The sequence below is a fragment of the Corvus cornix genome, chromosome 11 (assembly GCF_000738735.6).
Source record: "Corvus cornix cornix isolate S_Up_H32 chromosome 11, ASM73873v5, whole genome shotgun sequence".
NCBI lineage: Eukaryota > Metazoa > Chordata > Aves > Passeriformes > Corvidae > Corvus > Corvus cornix.
In genome coordinates, this window is record NC_046341.1 from 19,496,013 (window position 1) to 19,512,502 (window position 16,490).

At 50.5% G+C, this 16,490-nt stretch overlaps 1 protein-coding gene across 1 annotated transcript in view; it reads left to right on the forward strand.

The window, feature by feature from the left end:
- Window positions 1–7,910: 7,910 nt before the first annotated feature.
- The window catches only part of LOC104687399 (WT1 interacting protein), an 84,535-nt gene continuing 75,955 nt past the window's right edge, over window positions 7,911–16,490 (forward strand). The window contains 3 exon segments of the mRNA XM_039558146.1: window positions 7,911–8,414; window positions 8,416–9,397; window positions 9,400–9,795. Of these exon segments, the coding sequence (XP_039414080.1) occupies window positions 8,346–8,414; window positions 8,416–9,397; window positions 9,400–9,795 (1,447 nt within the window). The 5' untranslated portion in view covers window positions 7,911–8,345.

Consider the following 16,490-nt stretch of genomic DNA (forward strand, 5'->3'; position numbering starts at 1 on the left):
GCAGATTGAGTGAATTGTAAAGCAAATGTGAATTTTATAGAAGGAGAATGTTAAAAAGCAAAGGCCAGCTCATCATTGTGTTAAAATTGCCAATGCTGTACAAAACAGCTTCTCAGACGCAATTAATGTTTTATTTCTTCTTTTAGGTAGTGTAGTAACAGTCATATTGCAGTGGCTTGTTTGGAGGCATAATAGTTCACAGTGACATCCTTTTGAGTTAGCTGCTGCTCGGCTGGCAGGAGTGAAGGCAGAGGTAAAGACGTAAATAAGAGGTGGTGCAGAAAGGATTTCAGTGCTACAGTGGAAAACCTCTTGCCATAAACAGCTGAAGCACTAGAATTTCATGTCTAATGACACCTTCCAAAAATTAGGGCTGACATATTTTGGTTTTAAGCTTTATTAAAAATAAAATTAGTGGTTTATTTAATTTCTAACTTTTTTTAAAAAACAACAGTAGAGGGTGTAATTCTGGTAACTTACTGCAGTAGTTTTACTGAAGTTGAAAGTGTTAGTGAGTTGGAAGTTGAGTGCTGTATGAGCTGGACTGAAATGTCACTGAGAGATTCAGGGGTGAAAAAAATGGGGGCCGGGGGGGGGAGGTGTGGTTCTGTTCTGTCCCCCTGGCTTCTCCTTAGGTTATTACTTGTTTTTTGTTCTTAACCATGTGTCATAATTTGGTTTACAGCATGAACGGCCAGAATGGAACTGCACAAGCAACTACAGGGTGAGGTATTTAGGAGGTGCAGCTGTGCTGCTCGTCCCTGGGTAGGGAGGAGTTGGAGGGGCAGAGAAAGCTCCTGGATCCCTCTTGTAACATGCTTTGAAGGATTTTTAATGTATTTCCTTTACATGGGCTGCTCCCACAGAACATGGGACAGGCTCTTGGCTGTTCTAATCAGTTCTTTTGAAGTTTGGTAATACAGAATGAGCCACTGAATGCAAGCTGCTGCTGTGGGAAATGAAAAGCTGCTTTTCAGAACTGGTGGAGTATGAGGCTACTGGTCACCAACACTATATTAATGTAGAATTTCCAACTTAAACTTTCTCTTGCTCTTTAGAAAAAATTATCAATTGAAGCATTAATTAAGCTCTCAAGTAATTAAACTTCAATTTTTCAAATGACAATTTGTTCAACTCCTAATAGCAGTAATGGTCATATGGAAGGAATATAGTTGGAAGGCACAAGATCTAAATGTTAAAATGGAGGAAAAATTCTTCCCAGGGCTTTGGCTTGGCAACCTAATGCAGGCTCTGTCTCCACTTACAGTTTTTGAGCTCAGCTCATTAAATCAGTCTACAAACTGCTATTTGCAGTGATATAAATTGGCTCTGCTGTCACAGTTCTCAAGTTGTTTGTTTATAGTCAAGCAAAATTCTCTAATGCAGATAAGCTTTTCTGGCGGCTTTTATAGAAACAATTCTTGATGCATTTTTAATTTACTTGGTGAATTTGAGTGCCATGTATGGACAAGAAAATACAGACTATTACAGAGTGTACCTAGTGTCTGCATGCTTTTAATTCAATATCCCTTTTCTGCAGCAGAGCATGGAAAGAAATATTGACCATTTATGACTGACAGCAGTTAACCAGAGATTCATTAAGCTGTTCTGAGGGAGGGTGAAGGAATTCCCAAAGCATCTAGAGAATCACCTTGATGAGGCAAATGATAACCATTCAGGAGAAAGAACTCAGGGGCCCTGGTGACAGATGCCCATTTTCTAAAGAGCCACTGTAACTTGTAGATGATCATTTAGTGTTTGTAGTGTTTCTATGTGACATTTCAGCTTTACTTTATGAAACCCTTCCATAGTTGAACCACAGAGAGAGGTGCATCCTTTCCTGGCCTCTGGACTCTGACAGCTGGGAGCAGATTGATGTGCCATTTCAAGTTCTGACCTTTACAACAAAGACCTCTTGCTAACCATTTATTAGACTTCAGAAGATCAAATCAGCTTGTGTTCAGTCTGTAGATACCATTGATATCTGCTTCAAGCTTACTTCTACTGCCCCCAAATTTTAAATTTTGATTAGAAAACTGAATAAACACAGAATTAAGGAAAATAAATTTGGGGTTGTTCTGTTTCTGTGCCTATAGGTAGGGATATTTGTTCATTTTCTTTGCAGCTATAAGGACAAGAAGCCCTCCATTTTGTGCATCTAAAATACAGAATGTGCAACAAAGCAGGAACTAGGATCAGGATAATACAGCAAATCGTACACAAGTCAGTTATCTGGTTTTTGCTTGCCTGAGATTATTTCTGGGCTAGTGCCTAAGCAGAATGACTACAGGGAGCTTATACCTGCAGACAAATGTACGTGAGGGAGAGGCAATGCTTTGATTTGGAGGCCTTGATGCTTGTAAGGGAGGAACAGGATGAAGTAAATACATGTACTTGTAGATATAGCTTGATATCTGTTATATTAAAAGAAGGAAGTTGCTGTTTAGATACATGTTACCTTTATCTCTCTCATCAGCAGACTCCTTCACTCACACAAAAAGAAGAAGTTTGCAGAACAATTTCCAAAAGAAAAGATACTTATTCAGCAGCACTTGAAGCTACCTGCAAACGTTAAGCAATTCCATCCCCGCAATACTGAGGCAGTGGCTGGAGATAAGAAGAGACAGACGCCCAGGAGCTTCTGTGGTAGCACTTTGGCTTTGGAGGTGTGGGACTGACACCTTTGCTGCTGGGTAAGTGCAGGGCCAGAGCTCTGTGGGACACAGGGCTCATCGGACTGAAGCATTATTGGGGATTTGGAGAGGAGCTACAAGCTGGAGAGTGCAGAGGATGCTGGAACACAGAGACCAGGCTTCACTAGTCATGCTTATGGAACAGCTCTATCCTTGCAAATTTTGCATTATTTTCAGTTAACAAGTGATACCTCTATAATACCATTTTATATGGAAAATACAATGAAATGTAAATGTAAGTGGTGTTCTTAACAAATCAATGTCCTCTTCCTTCTGAAATGATCCTTCTCATCACAGCTGAAGTGCGTTGTGTTGCCAGGTCAGGAGGTCAGTGCTCGTAGCCTGCCTCATTTCTTTAATGGCTATAAAGAGGCGCATACAGTCAGGCTGATACTTTTCACCACCAGAGCAGAGCAGGGCATGTGTCTGGCAGCCTGACCCTCATGCAGTGTTTCTATTCTTTATTCAGTGCACTAGGGCTCTCTGATTCCTCTGCTGGATGAAGATTTGCAGTACTGTAATCAGGACTTTCTTTTTTATCATATCAAGAGAAATTGTAGCTCCTCCAAGCCTCTGAAATCAGAAGCTATGTAACTTCAGACCTCCTTAAAAGTACTAAGTGAGTGCACTGCTAACTGAGCTGGCCAAATAAAATGTGGATTTATGCAACTGTAGTATTTGCTAACTGATTGCATTGGAATATACAGTGACTGTGACCTGTGAGTGCAAGGAATGATGGCCAGTGCCCTGTGCAGCCTCCAAAGTATGAGCCTATAAACTGTACTGGACAGAAGTGTGGTTATCTGAAATATGTAAGAAGTGGAAGATGAAGCTATAAAAGAAATAAGATACATATATGGTGCATTAATCATAAGTGCTTGGACAGATGTTGTCTGTCTGCCCCAGCACGTTCACAAAGCGCCTGTTGTGACTGGAATTTTACAGGGTCTGTCCCAAGCTATGTTTGTGCAGCACAGTGAATAGCTGCAGTTGCAGTGAATAAGAAGAATGTAAAAAATGTTAAATAGTGTTTTATTGCAGATTTAGAAGGAGAAATGACCTGTAAGCCTGCAGAGTGGTGTTAGTCAGAAATATTTTAAATAGTTGTGCCTAGCGAGGGCAGCCATTCAAATACAGTGTGTGCTGTCTGCCAGAAGATGGTGCCCTAAAACACACTCTAGAATTACAATTTTTAGAAGCTGCAATCAATTGCAAATGAGAATTTTAAAAAACAGGTCGGAGCAGAGAGATTTGCAAACAAATCACCCAAGTCCAAATACATATTAATATCCAAACTTCATATTCCAAAAATTTTGCGTCTACTTAAAAGTATTGCAACACAAATTAACATACAGGATCCAAACATGCAAAACAAAGCAATATAAACCCAATACAGCTACCACTTCAAAGAAAATCAAAGCTTCAGTCTCCCACCCCAAAATAAAAACACTTCTTAGCATAATTTTTTGAATTAATTTCACAAAGTTTTTGGGGGTTTTGTGTTTGTTTGGGTTTGAGTTTTTTTCATCAGGTTTAAAACACACCAGAGATAAAAGAATAATCATTTATGTTCCTTACCAAGAAACCGATCCATTTTAAAAGCGGAAAACAGTTACCTTGTGGATGTCATATAATTTCATTGATTTCTTAATGCTGGAGACAAAGAAGGAAATTGCAAAAAAGCAGGTAGCATCCAGTTCAGTAGGCAAATCTGTGGAGCAGCTTCAAATTGTTCAGTTGATGAAGTGAGACAAAGAACTCCCTCCTGCATTGTGTCAGGTCTGATATAACACACACACACCACAACACAAGTAATGGGATTTTTGCCATTGTCTTCAACCGAGCTGACTTTTCCACGGGGAGTTCTTACACTGACAGATTCCCTGCTTTGTTGGTAATAAACTGTTTGCAGCTCGGGAAGCAAAGCCTAGCAGAGCAGCAGGTCTCCCTGCCTGCTGGCCTGGGCAGTGCTCCCTTGTAGACGCTGGCAATTACAAGGAACAGGAGTGCTCTTGGGAGGCCTGGCCAGCTGATATTCACAGATCAATAACTCCACCTGGCTATTTTGCTCCCTCTGAGTCTTAGACAATGGATTTTATTTAACAGAAGCAGCTGGCTTTACTTAATATCTGATTTACTGAAATAACTTAAAATCAGGCATAAGGATAACCACACCAAACCATGAAATGAAGTTCAGCTTTTATAACGCTCTCATAGCTCTTGTGCTCTTAGTTGCAGAAGTGTCAGTCTTTTTGCAGTATATACACGTTACTGATGGTTGTTATAATCAAGCAAGTATATGGAAAATTATGTGGGGAGAAAACCACATCAGGATTGTCAAGCTGGAACTACCCAATACTTTGGATTTTCATGTATCTAAAAGTGAGGAGAATGATGGGGCTACTTAGTACAGCAACAGCAGCTTTAACTCCACTCTTTTTGTTTGCACAGCCTGGTACAGACGGTCCTCTGTGAGAAATGCAGCAATGCTCTGTGTGCCGTGTACCACTGCAAGCATATTTATTCCACCTGTATGGTCCACACCTGGGGCTGTACTGCAGATAAATGTGATGTTCTTCATGCATGTGACAGAAGTACAACTCCCTAGTGAAGAGGGAGCCAGGAGCATTGCCCCTGCAGCAGGTCTGAGATGGGAACACGGTACCAGGATGCTCTGGCCCAGGAGTTACTTATCAAGCATAAGCTTTCAAACAGTAAGTGATTTTTATCATTTGATCCACACTGCTTACTAAAATGGGCTGTTTCCTTAGACTCTGCAGTATGTTTTTCCCATGAGTGCATACTCAACAAAGCACATGCTTTCATGACTTCTGTACCAATAGACTTAGTGCAGAAACCTGCTACCTGCTGGCAGAAGAAGCAGCACAGAACTGAGCCGCCTCAAAAGGGCAGATTTGTGGCTCAGAAGGACAGAGCTACAGAAGGACACTGTTGCTGTAAGTGTGAGCTGTAGCTTCAGCTCTGCAGTTCCTGCTGTAAGGATACCTGCCCAAAATGCTTCCTTGCATGAGCACACAGGCAGGGCTTCCCAGTATGTCCTAGCCACTGTTAGATTAATGATAATGCTATCTAATGTTGTACGATTAAAAAAGAAAACCAAAACAGGACACCCTTAAACCAGAGTACATTTTCTTTACATGTGCTCTGATGGACCTACCTTCCAAGCTGTCAAGGAGCTTCTCCTGCTTGCAGTGGCACACAGCACACAGAGCATTGCTCCCAGTTTCTCAGGAAGACAACCTTACAAAAGTCGGCAGTAACAGGAGAGAACAGCCTCGTACAGGCCCCAGGAACGACTGAATGAGCTCTGCACCAGTACAGTTGAGGGCAGCAGGTCACAAGATGCCCACTGCCACAAACAAACTTCATCCCTGGTGAGGCAGATGAAGCCTCAAGTTAAAGGTGGTCTCCATGTGCCCTGTGGGAGGAACCTCTCTTTGATCTTGGCAGGGATGTGTCCATGTGACATGGCTGACGGCACAGTTTGTGTCTGTGTATGACAACTTTACCAGAGGCCATGGCTTGAATGGGACAGGGACTTGAGCTGCTGCTTTGATCCCGCTCAGAGCCAGGGCACATTTGCTGGGAAGTGCTCGCTGCTGGTGCCGAGGGCCCTGTGTGAGCGGGAGCAGCAAGGGGCTGCACCAGGACACGCAGCTGCAAGCGGTGCCTTCGACCGTCACACACCTGCGGGCTACAGGTGAAATGTAACTTGTTCCACAAGCACCACACGTGACAACAACTTGTTTAGGAGATGGGCAAAAAGTGTAATGAAAGATGTGAACACAGAAAAGAGCACTTGACTCCCAAGGGTGGTGGTGTTAGCTTACGTATGTCTACGTGGATGTGGACTGCCTCTGCCATGCCTAACATTTGTTTTTCAGGTCTTGTTCTGCACATTTACATGGTTTGTTGGATTTTTTTTTTTTCCTGCACACGCAAGAAAACAGATTGCCAATCAATTGCCCTCCACAGCTGGGGACATTTTTGAGTACACAGTTGCTTTTAATGTTTAATTAGGTCAGATAACAGAATAAAATGTTCTTGGCACAGCAGAGTGCCTAGAGCTCAAACCTGAGCCATATTTCTCTCCTCACAGGGTGCTCAGCACCCAGCAGTGTAAGGACACCTGTCAGATACCTGTTGTTAGGGCTTTGTCAGCATTTCTGCCATCAACACAAATGATTGTCAGGGAGATGCAGCTCAGTTGCCAAAAAAAAAAAAAAGAAGAAGAACGGTAAGCCACGGTTTAGTATCGGGGGTCGTGGTTCAGTAGCTGTTTTGGGGGTTTGTTTTTCGCCAGTCTTTCCCGTGAGCACACAGATGTAAATAGCAAGCGGCGCTGGGGTGTTCGTCACCGATCAACAGACGAAGCTCTTGCAGTTACACACACAGTAGCTGCTTTTTTACACTCCCGTCAACTCACAGATTGCTTTAGGCCACAATATGTTTATCATATGTCTCAGCGCTGCCTTTTTTTTTTTTTTTTCCAAGACTTAATAAATAACTGGCAACAACCCTCAGCTGCCGTGCTACAAACACAAGCCTTTTCAGCGGAAACACCTGGCCAGCACTGGGATCTCCGCACAGGTGCGGGGCTACTCCCGACCCCCCACCCCGTAGCGATGCCGGCATTTGTGTGGGGAAGCCCCGGCCGGAGGTGGGGTAGAGCCAGCCCTTTTCCAACGCGGGACGAGGCCGCGGGTCCTGCCGGAGAGTTCCAGTGAGGGGCACGGGCGGCAGAGCCCCCCCGGGCCGGGACCCCGAGCGCTCCTGCCCGGGAGCTCCGTGCGCGGCTCCCCGGGGCTGCCCGAGCCCCGCGCGGGGACCCCCGGCGCGGTGACAGCCCCGCCGCCTCCGCGGCACCGCCCGCCGCCGGCCCTGGGCCGGGCTCGGCCGGCCCCAGCCGAGGAGGGAGCTGCCGACCCCGCCGCCGAGCAGCGCCGCGGCCGCCCTCTCCCTGACTGACTCGGGGAAAATCATTGTTTGGCTCCAGCATTAACTACATTCCAGCGGGACGCAGCGCCCAGTCTCCTTCCTCGCATTCCTGCCCCACACAAAGGAGTCCCTGCCTCGCCGCGCCCCGCGCTGCGCTCGCCGCGCCGCAAAGCCCCTCCGGCCCGGCCGCCGCCTTCGCCCCCGCCCGGGGGTGCGGGCGGGCCGCGGCCCCGCCGCGGGGCGGCCGCCGGGGGTGGCGGGGGCAGGGACCCGCCGAGCGCAAATTCCTCCGCGCAGCGCGCCATTGACTGGACCGAGCAACTTATTTAAGGCTGGAAAGTGACACAGGGGCGCCTCATCTGCGCCGGCCGCACTCCGCCGGGCAGCCCGGCCGCACCGAGCCCAGCGCCGCGGCGCAGGATGCCGCCCGGGTGACCGCCCCTCGCCCGGCCGCCGCCTCGCAGCTCTCCGGACAAGGAGCCGTGTCCCGCCGCTGCTCCGCCAGGACCGCGGGAAGGGGCTTTCTTCTGGGGTGCTTTTTGTGCTGCTGGATTTGGGGATTTTTTTTTTTTTTTCCTTTTTGGCTTTTTAATTTTTTTTTTTTTCCACTCTTCTTCTTTCTCCCCTCCGGGCTGCGTTTTCGCGGAGAGTTCATCGCCCTCCCCGCCCCGCGCCGCCGGGCTCCGGCCGAGCATGGAGAAGTACGAGGAGGACATGGCACTGAAGGCCACCAAGTTCATGGAGGACCTGTCCCTGTACGAGCCCCTGCCCGGAGAGTCCGTACAGCCGGGGCGGCCGCCGGGACCTGGCGCTGCACCCCGACCTGGAGGAGACCAAGCGGGTCATCGCCGCCCACATGACGGCGGAGCAGCGGGGCCGGAAGATGAACGGCACCGCCGCGCCGCCGCCGCCCGCTGAAGGCTTCCCCGCCGCCGCCCCCTGCGGCAAAGCCGCCCCGCTCCGCGCCAACGGCCGCGCCGCCGCCGAGCCGCCCCCGGGCGCGGGGCCGCCGTGCTGCGAGGAGGGGCTGTGCACCCGCTCCGAGGTGGCGCTGCCCTGCTACAGCGGCTTCGCCGACAAGGGCAAGCGCTACTCGGCCGAGGGCTACCGCTACGCCGCGGGCAGTGCCTACGAGGGCGGCTACGTGGCCAAGGGCGGCGGGCGGGCGCCCGGCGGCCCGGACGGCAAGTTCGGCGCCGCCAGCCCGCGGGCCAGCCTGGCCGCCGCCTCGCCGGGCCCCGCCGCCTCGCACGGCAAGTTCTCCAGCCCGCGCTCCAGCCTGGGCGGCGCGGTCGCGCTGCCCTACGAGAAGTTCTCCAGCCCCCGCTCCAGCCTGGTGGTGCCCGGGCAGGACAAGTACGGCAGCCCCCGCGCTAGCCTGGTGCAGTACGACGGAGCCGCCCTCAGCCCCCGCTCCAGCTACGCCAGCACGGCCAGCGACACCAGCAAACACTCCAGCCCCCGCGCCAGCCTCACCGGCTACGACGGCGGCGGCAGCAAGCCCAGCAGCAACCGCACCAGCGGCATCAGCATGGGCTACGACCAGCGCCACGCCAGCCCCCGCTCCAGCACCGCCAGCCAGTACTCCTGCACCGCCAGCCCCCGCTCCAGCTACTCGGACTCCAGGTACGGCCCGCCGGGCAGCGCCGAGCCCGAGGGGGCGGGCGGCGCCGGGCTCGCCCTCGCTAGCCCCCGCTCCAGCCTCTGCGGCCCCGAGGGCCGCGGCTCGGCCGGCCCCGCCGTGGTCAGCCCCGCTCCAGCATCTCCAGTCAGAGCTCGCGGAGCTCCCGCGGCTCCATGAGCGCCTACCCCGAGCTGCAGCTGCCGTCGCCCCGCTCGTCCCTGCTGGGGCCCGGCCTGCAGGAGGACGGCGCCGTGCCCGAGCTGGGGGACGTGTACCACCGGATCCATGCCCAGTCCCCGCCGCGGCACGAGCAGCAGCACCCGGCCGGCGCCCCCGAGCCGCCGCCCCCCTACGCCTACAGCCCGACCAAAGGCTCTGCTTCGGCTCCAAAATTCAAGCTCCCCTACCAAGTGACGCCGTGCCGGGAGAGCGGCCCCAGCCAGGCGGAGAGGCGGCTGGAGGCGCTGACGCTGGAGCTGGAGAAGGAGCTGGAGATGCACATGAAGAAGGAGTACTTCGGTGAGTGGGGCGGGGGGAGCGGGCGGCTGGAGGGCGGCGGTGTGCGGGGCCTTCCGAGCCGGGCGGCTTCGGCCGTGGAGAAGGCGGGTGTGCGATGCCCGGGGCTGCTCTGGACCAGCTGCCTGCTGAAGTTTCACATGGCCGCAGACACTGTCTGGTGTCCGAAGCGCTTGCACCATAGTTCGCTCCCGGTATGTGAAGTCTCTCCCGTCTCTTCCTAATGCAGTTTGCCGGGGTTCGTGATTCTTCCCTTTCCACGTGCGGATGGGAGACTTGTCTGAAGTGTGACAAGAGCTGTTTGTGCGGTCGGGGCTTGCAGGGACTCTCGTTTGTTTCCCTTCCTCACGGGCCGCTGAAGCTTCCCTGTTAACCTCCAGCATCTCAGAAGCTGTGGTGTTTGTGATCGTGCTCAGTCTGTGGTAACTTGTAGATGATGAGTAAGAACTGCTCCACCAGCCATAGTGCCTCGTTCAATGAAATCTTTGTGTTGGTTCAGAGTACCTGTGGGAGCCCAGCATTGTTCCTGCCCCGCGAGGCCTCGCAGGGTCTGCTCCACACGCGGGGACATCCCTGGGACTAGGGCAGAGTTTGGAGGAGAGGAGGGCCCTCGGTCCTTGCTGAGGTTAAATCAGCCTGTTGGTCATCTCCTGAATTTTTATTGCTTCTTTATGGAAGAAAAGTAATTTCTTGAAATACGGATGAGTGCATGTGTTTTATAGCCACACTAGTTAGGATTAGGCCTCCCCTGTCTTTCTTACTTTGTATTGGATGGCAGAGGTTAAAAACACCTGTGAAAAGTTGATCCTGGAGCGTGCAAATACTGCCCTGGCTCTCCTGCGCTGGGGACTGCAGATGAGCCGGCAGCTGCCGGACCTGGGCAGCCCTCGGGAGCAGCTCGCTCGTTCCCTGCTGGAGCGAGGGCTCCCGTGCGGGGATGTCAGAGCTCCCGCAGGGGAGGGAGGATGAGGCCTAGGAAGGTGAGGGGGTGTGGATGAGCCAGCCCTATCCGAGGCCTTTGAGGGAATGGTTATCTCCGTGCTTTGTGTGCTGCCGGGCGTGGGGAGAGGCTGCCTGGCCGCGTGCCTTCCTGAGGATGGAGACGTGTGCTACCTTGGTCGCGAAGCTCCTCGTGCTTGTGGCGCAGCACTGGTGTGCTCTGCAGGGAAGGAAGGAGTTGCAGGGCTCCCTTCATTTGTCTGGGAGAGAGACCCGGGCCGATCAGTGGAGTGATCACCCTAAGTGAGTAGTAACCTCTCTACCAGGAAAACCTTCCTGTAAACTGCAGTGGCAGAGTTTCTCCAAGCTTTTGTGCCCAGACAAAGGAGGCTGAATGCAGTGCTTACTGCCTTCCTTCATCTGTTTAGGGCTGGTAAGAAAGCTGATGGATCACCTACTGCATCTTTTGCGGTGCTGGCACCTGGATGCTCCTCAGCAGCTGAGGGGATCCCGCTGAGGACAGTTGTGGCTCCCTTCTGAGGGTCTGCAGAAGCTGGATGGGGCTTGTAACACATGAACTGCGGGAAATGCTACCTTCGAAATTTCCACGTTATACACTGAGAGACTGAGGAAAATCATGTAAAAATAAGAAACAGGTTATCTGTCCTGAGCCTCTGGGAGGTGTTTCCAGTGGCCTGGGAAAGCTGGGTGTGTGATCAGGGCCTCTGGGAGCAAATGTGGGGAATCTGTGTTGAGGATAGATTTTCTTATTTATTGGAGTTTGGCTGTTGCAAGTGTCCCTGCTTGCATGTGTGTTCCTTAGCAATGTGCTGCAGCAGGCCCCAAAGCTCGGGAGATGCACCCAGGGCAGGATGAGCAGTGAGCCTGTGCCTGCAGTGCCTGTGGGCTGCTCTGGAGGCTCCTATGGCAGCACGAAGGACCACTGCTGTGACTTCCATCCTGGAAGCAGATAAAACCCAGAAAACTGGGGTGCTTTGAAAGAGGAAGTTGATTTCTGTGAGTTGTTGAGGTTTTGATAAATCCTGGTGGATTTGATCCCACATTTTGGTTCAGATGATCTATGTAGGTGAATGCTGAGTTTTGGCTGAGCCATTGCACGAGAGGCTGGTGGGGCTGACCACAAGCTGTTGGGTCAGTGTCAAGGAGAGTGAGAACAGAATAGGGGAAGTCTGTTTTTAGTTTGACTTACCTGAGAGTGTCTTAAACAAGTTAATAAAAGGAAGCAAGGAAAATTCCTTGATTTTCATTGTAGTTTGTACATGCTGCAGCTGTGAAGTCTCTGCTTAGCACTGGTGTCTGGCACACTCCAGAGGCAGCGGTGGGTGTCCTGTGATGCCTGTGGAGAGCAGGAGTGTTGAGCCAATAGGTCCAGCAAGATAGAGGGAACAGAGGAGATGGTTTACTGCTTCTTAATTAGGTGGGTTCAATTGTCTAGTGAGTGAATGCTGATATGAGGACACCAGGTATTCACTGTGCTCTGTGTCCTGCCATCATGTTGTTGTCTGGCCCCCACACCCCCAGTAAAATTAAAAATTGAGCAGTGTGCTCTCTTGAAACTGAGGTCAAGGGACCAGCCAGCTCTGCTTGGAGGAGAAGCAGCTCTACTGTGCCTTCATCCTGGTTGTGGGTCAGTTTGTGTACGTTCCCCTAAGGGTGCTGGTGCTGGCAGGCCCTGGCTGCTTTCCCACACCTCTCTGCTCTGCTTCAGGAGGGACCCATAGTCTGGGACAGATAAATACCAGATGGAGGAGAAGTGCAGGGTCTGAGCTCCAGAGAGGGCTGAGCAGGGTGCAAGCCCTCAGGTCTGGTGGAGTCACAGCTGTCTGCCCGTGCTTGTCTGCAGGGCCCGAGCAGTGCTGTGCTGGGAGCTTTGCTTTACTGCTTCACCTTCTCTATCCTCGTCTTTCTTCTCCCAGGCTTCAGTGCATCTGTAGAGAGAAGGAAGATGCCCTCCTACACTTGGTTTAATCTGAGTAAAGATGCCAGTGCTGCCAAAGGAAGGTTCTGCATCTGCACAGGTGAGGGGTGGCACCCTTCCACTCCCCAGTGCTCCCACCAACACCTTGCAGCCACCTGCACTCACTGATTTGACAAAAACAAAGCCTGCAGAGAAAGAGGGAGAAGAGGGAGGGTTGTTTGGGGCTGGATTGGTAAGCTGCTCCAATTCATCCTTGTCAAAGAGATGGCTGGAGCTGACCCAAGGCAGAGGGTGCAGACAGAGGGCTCCAGGAAGCTGAGACCCTTCCTTTGGCAGCAGCTGAATTGGGTAAAGCTGAGACTGTTCCCTTGTAGCTGCTTCCTGTGCATTCCCTGCCCAAACCTCTTCCTCCTCAGCCCTGTGAGACCTCGTGTCTGTTCCCTGTCAAGGTACTCACGGTTCAGTAAACGTGCTTGGTTTAGTGGCAGATGCTGAGAAGTGAGGTAATAAAAATTACTTTCACTCATTTTCATAACTCTTTTGAGCTGAACGTTGATATAAGGTGAGGTGAAAGTTGTTTCAGGAATGTTTTTTAAATTGAGTGTTCATCCTGAGTTGTCAACAGGACATTCGTGGGTGTTGGAAAGTCATAAGCTCAGGGGCTGTCTTAAATTCTATTTTCTCTGCAGAATACTTCAGTCTGATGTCTAGGTGTTGAAAAAAAGTATAAGGCAAAAGTTGGGCTTTGGCACACCCATGCAAGTCACGCATCCTTGGGGACTGACTGTAAACCTATGGCTTGTCATCTGCCAGGCAGGGAAATGTCTGTGTTGAACATAATGCTGTTATTTTTGAAGCAGATTTCTCTGCTGGTGTGCTCTCAGCAGTGGCAGGAGGGTGCATGGAGGGGTGCAGGCAGCAGTCACACGCTGCTGGCAGCCCCTGCTGTGCTGCAGCCATCCCCCAACAAGGGTTCTGCTCATCCTGGTCAGGGTGGTGGGATCCAGCACAAGAAGTGACTTAATTGTCTCACTGTCCTCAGCTAAAGATGCAAGAGGCATCTGGTCCTGGGGAGGTGGGGAGTGCAGATTCCTGCCTGTGCAGAGTCTGGAGAGACAAGCAAGTCTGCATTTCTGCCCTTGTCCTTTAGCTCCCTTTGTGCAGGGAGTGCCCTTTGTGAAGGTGCTTTCCCCATCTCTGCACATCCAGAGCCTTCCCCACCCCTTGCTGCCGCCTCATCCCCACCTCTCTCACAGCTGAGATGCAGAACACACACCATGTGTGGTGCTCCTCAGCGAGAACAAGTGATCCTGTCACAGAGCTGTCACCTTCCCTGTCTTCCATGGGCATCTTCATCTTCACCCTGCAGAAAAAGGCCTCTTCATCGGGCCATGAGTGAGGTTTACCAAGGGAAGCAGGGATGTCTCAGAATGAGACACAAAGTCTGGTTTCTGTTAATAGCTCCAGTCCTCTAGCACAGCCTGTGCCTACCCTGGCAAGTAGCCTTGACTTCTCAGAGCTCCTGTCTTTCCAGAAAGCCACCCAGCAGTACCAGCACGTGTTTTTTGGAGCACCACCAAGAAATGCTGCTGATAATGCAGTGTTGAAAAGCCTTTGGCCTGGTAGGTGAGGGAAGACCAGGTGAAGAGAAGATCTCTAGACCCATGCAGGCCCTCTCTGCCCTTTATGTGCATAGTCATCCGTGTAAATCTGGATTTGAGCCCCACAATATGCTTGTGAATTCAGAGTTGTATGTTTGTGCTTGTTCTGGGTGTGCAGGTTGATGCGATGGAAGGGTGTTTATGCAAGTGAGATCAAAATAAGATAGGTAGTAGTGGTGAGTCTCTAGAAGCTTTATTGCTTAGAGATGAAATTTGAAAATTTGAATGAAATTTAGATGAACTTGCAGTTGGTGACCAGAGCACTTGAGAGATTTGCTGTGGAGTTGTTTTCAGTCTTAGGAGTTCCTGAAGGTTTCTTTGTAAAATATTAGGTCTTTCCTGTTTGCATCGAAGTAGAGGTAACGATTAATACATCATATTGTTTGGGGGGGTAAGCAAAGATTTATTTTCTGGTAATTACTTTCTATTTCCCTTCAGCTCGGCTTAGAAATCAATTGGGTGCTGGTAAGCAGCTGAGATCCTCCAGCATTTGCAGTTGAGGCTGTCCTGTGAAAAATTTGCCTTCAGTAGGCAAACATCTAAATAGAAATAAATTCACGTGGTGGGGTCTCCTGAAGTGTTCAAACAGGCCGTGCACCTCAGAGTTCTGGTTTTCTCTAACTTCCCTTTTATAGCTGGAAAATATCTTGCTGAAACTGGTTTGTGAGTGGTCAGACTTTTCTCGCCAAGAAGCAAGAAAGCCCTCAAAAAGGGGTTGGGGCAAGGGAGGTGTGTGTTCAGGAGGAGCTGCAGTGGGAGATGCTGGGGTATGTGTGAAGTAGCAGCATCCTTGTGGCTCACGGCTACCAGGAGCCTGTCCCCTGGATGAGGCAAGAAAATCATGGTAAATAGGGATACAGTTGGTAGCTGGAGCATCATCCAAAGGGAGGAAGGAATAGAAAGGCGGGGGGGAGAGAAAGTAGAAGGAATTAACATGAAAAAAGCACGAGGTAACACAAGTCCTCAGAGCTGGGAAAAAGGAGCCTTGTCTGTGCTATGAGGGATGCTCTTGGGATGGCTTCTTGCAGTCCCTGGTAGCCATGCACATCCTTATGACTCTCCTTGAAGGTGGGAATTGATATAATAACAGCAGGGGAGAGCTGTGGAAAATGTGTATTTTCTTTTATTGAGTAGTAGATGCATGTAACACGTACAATTAACACGACATGGGAATTTGGATGACTCTGGCTTGGACAGAAGCCTGTGTTATGAGTGGGGTCAAATCTTTTCTTACCTTCAGTTGCAGGAAGCTTGACTGTGGATGGGACATTGTTTGGAAGCAAACTTTTCTTTTTCTCTGTATTGTGTATGCTTGTAGTCAGTTGTAAAAGCACTGCCTGTAAAAGGGAAAGAAGAAAACCATTCTTCCAAAGAACTGCCAGGTGTTTGATTAGAGGTACCAAGGTGAGGTTTCCAGTACAGAGGTTTGGGTCTGCAGTCCAAGAGCTGGTGTGGGCATGCGCCCTGCTGTGCTGTTGCCTGCTTGGTGACCCTCCTCTGCTGCCCCACGGTCTGGGAGGAGTTCCTGTGTGTACCCAGCGAGGCTGCACCCGAGCTTCTGAGCCAGGCTGTGCAGCAGTGTGCCAGGGGGTAGGAAGTTTTGCAGGGGCTGTGGGGAGCCTGTGTTGCAGTTTGGTTTGGAGTAGGAATGAGAAACACTGAGCAATTAATTGCTTCTGCTCAGCTTTTAGGGCTGCCACAAGCTCCAGGCCAAGGCCGTGTTGCTTTTCTCAAGTATAAAGGCCTCAGAATCCCAGAAGTACCACCAGGCTTTTAAACATACCCTTCCCCCTTTGCCTACTCCCTCACCCAAAAAAAAAACCCCAACCCAGTCAGCTCTGCTCTCTCAGGTGGGTCAGGGAGACATCCTGAGCAAGACTGAAAGGCAGAAATGGTTCTGTAGCAGAGTCGAACTTGTATTGGCAGTTGTTTCCCTCACCTCCATGCTGGATCTTCCACAAAGATTTTTTGGGTGTGAATGTCCTGTTTGAGGTCCAGTCATTCACTGGAGATTCATACATGGTGGTGTGTGAAGTGCGAGTAAATCCCAGTTTAATGACTTTAATGGGTTCAGTGGACACTGAAGTTTGCAGAACAGAAATGTGGCCCTGCTGTGAACTGTCAAAGTAGCTGTTGTTATAATGTGATTGAAGCTGATT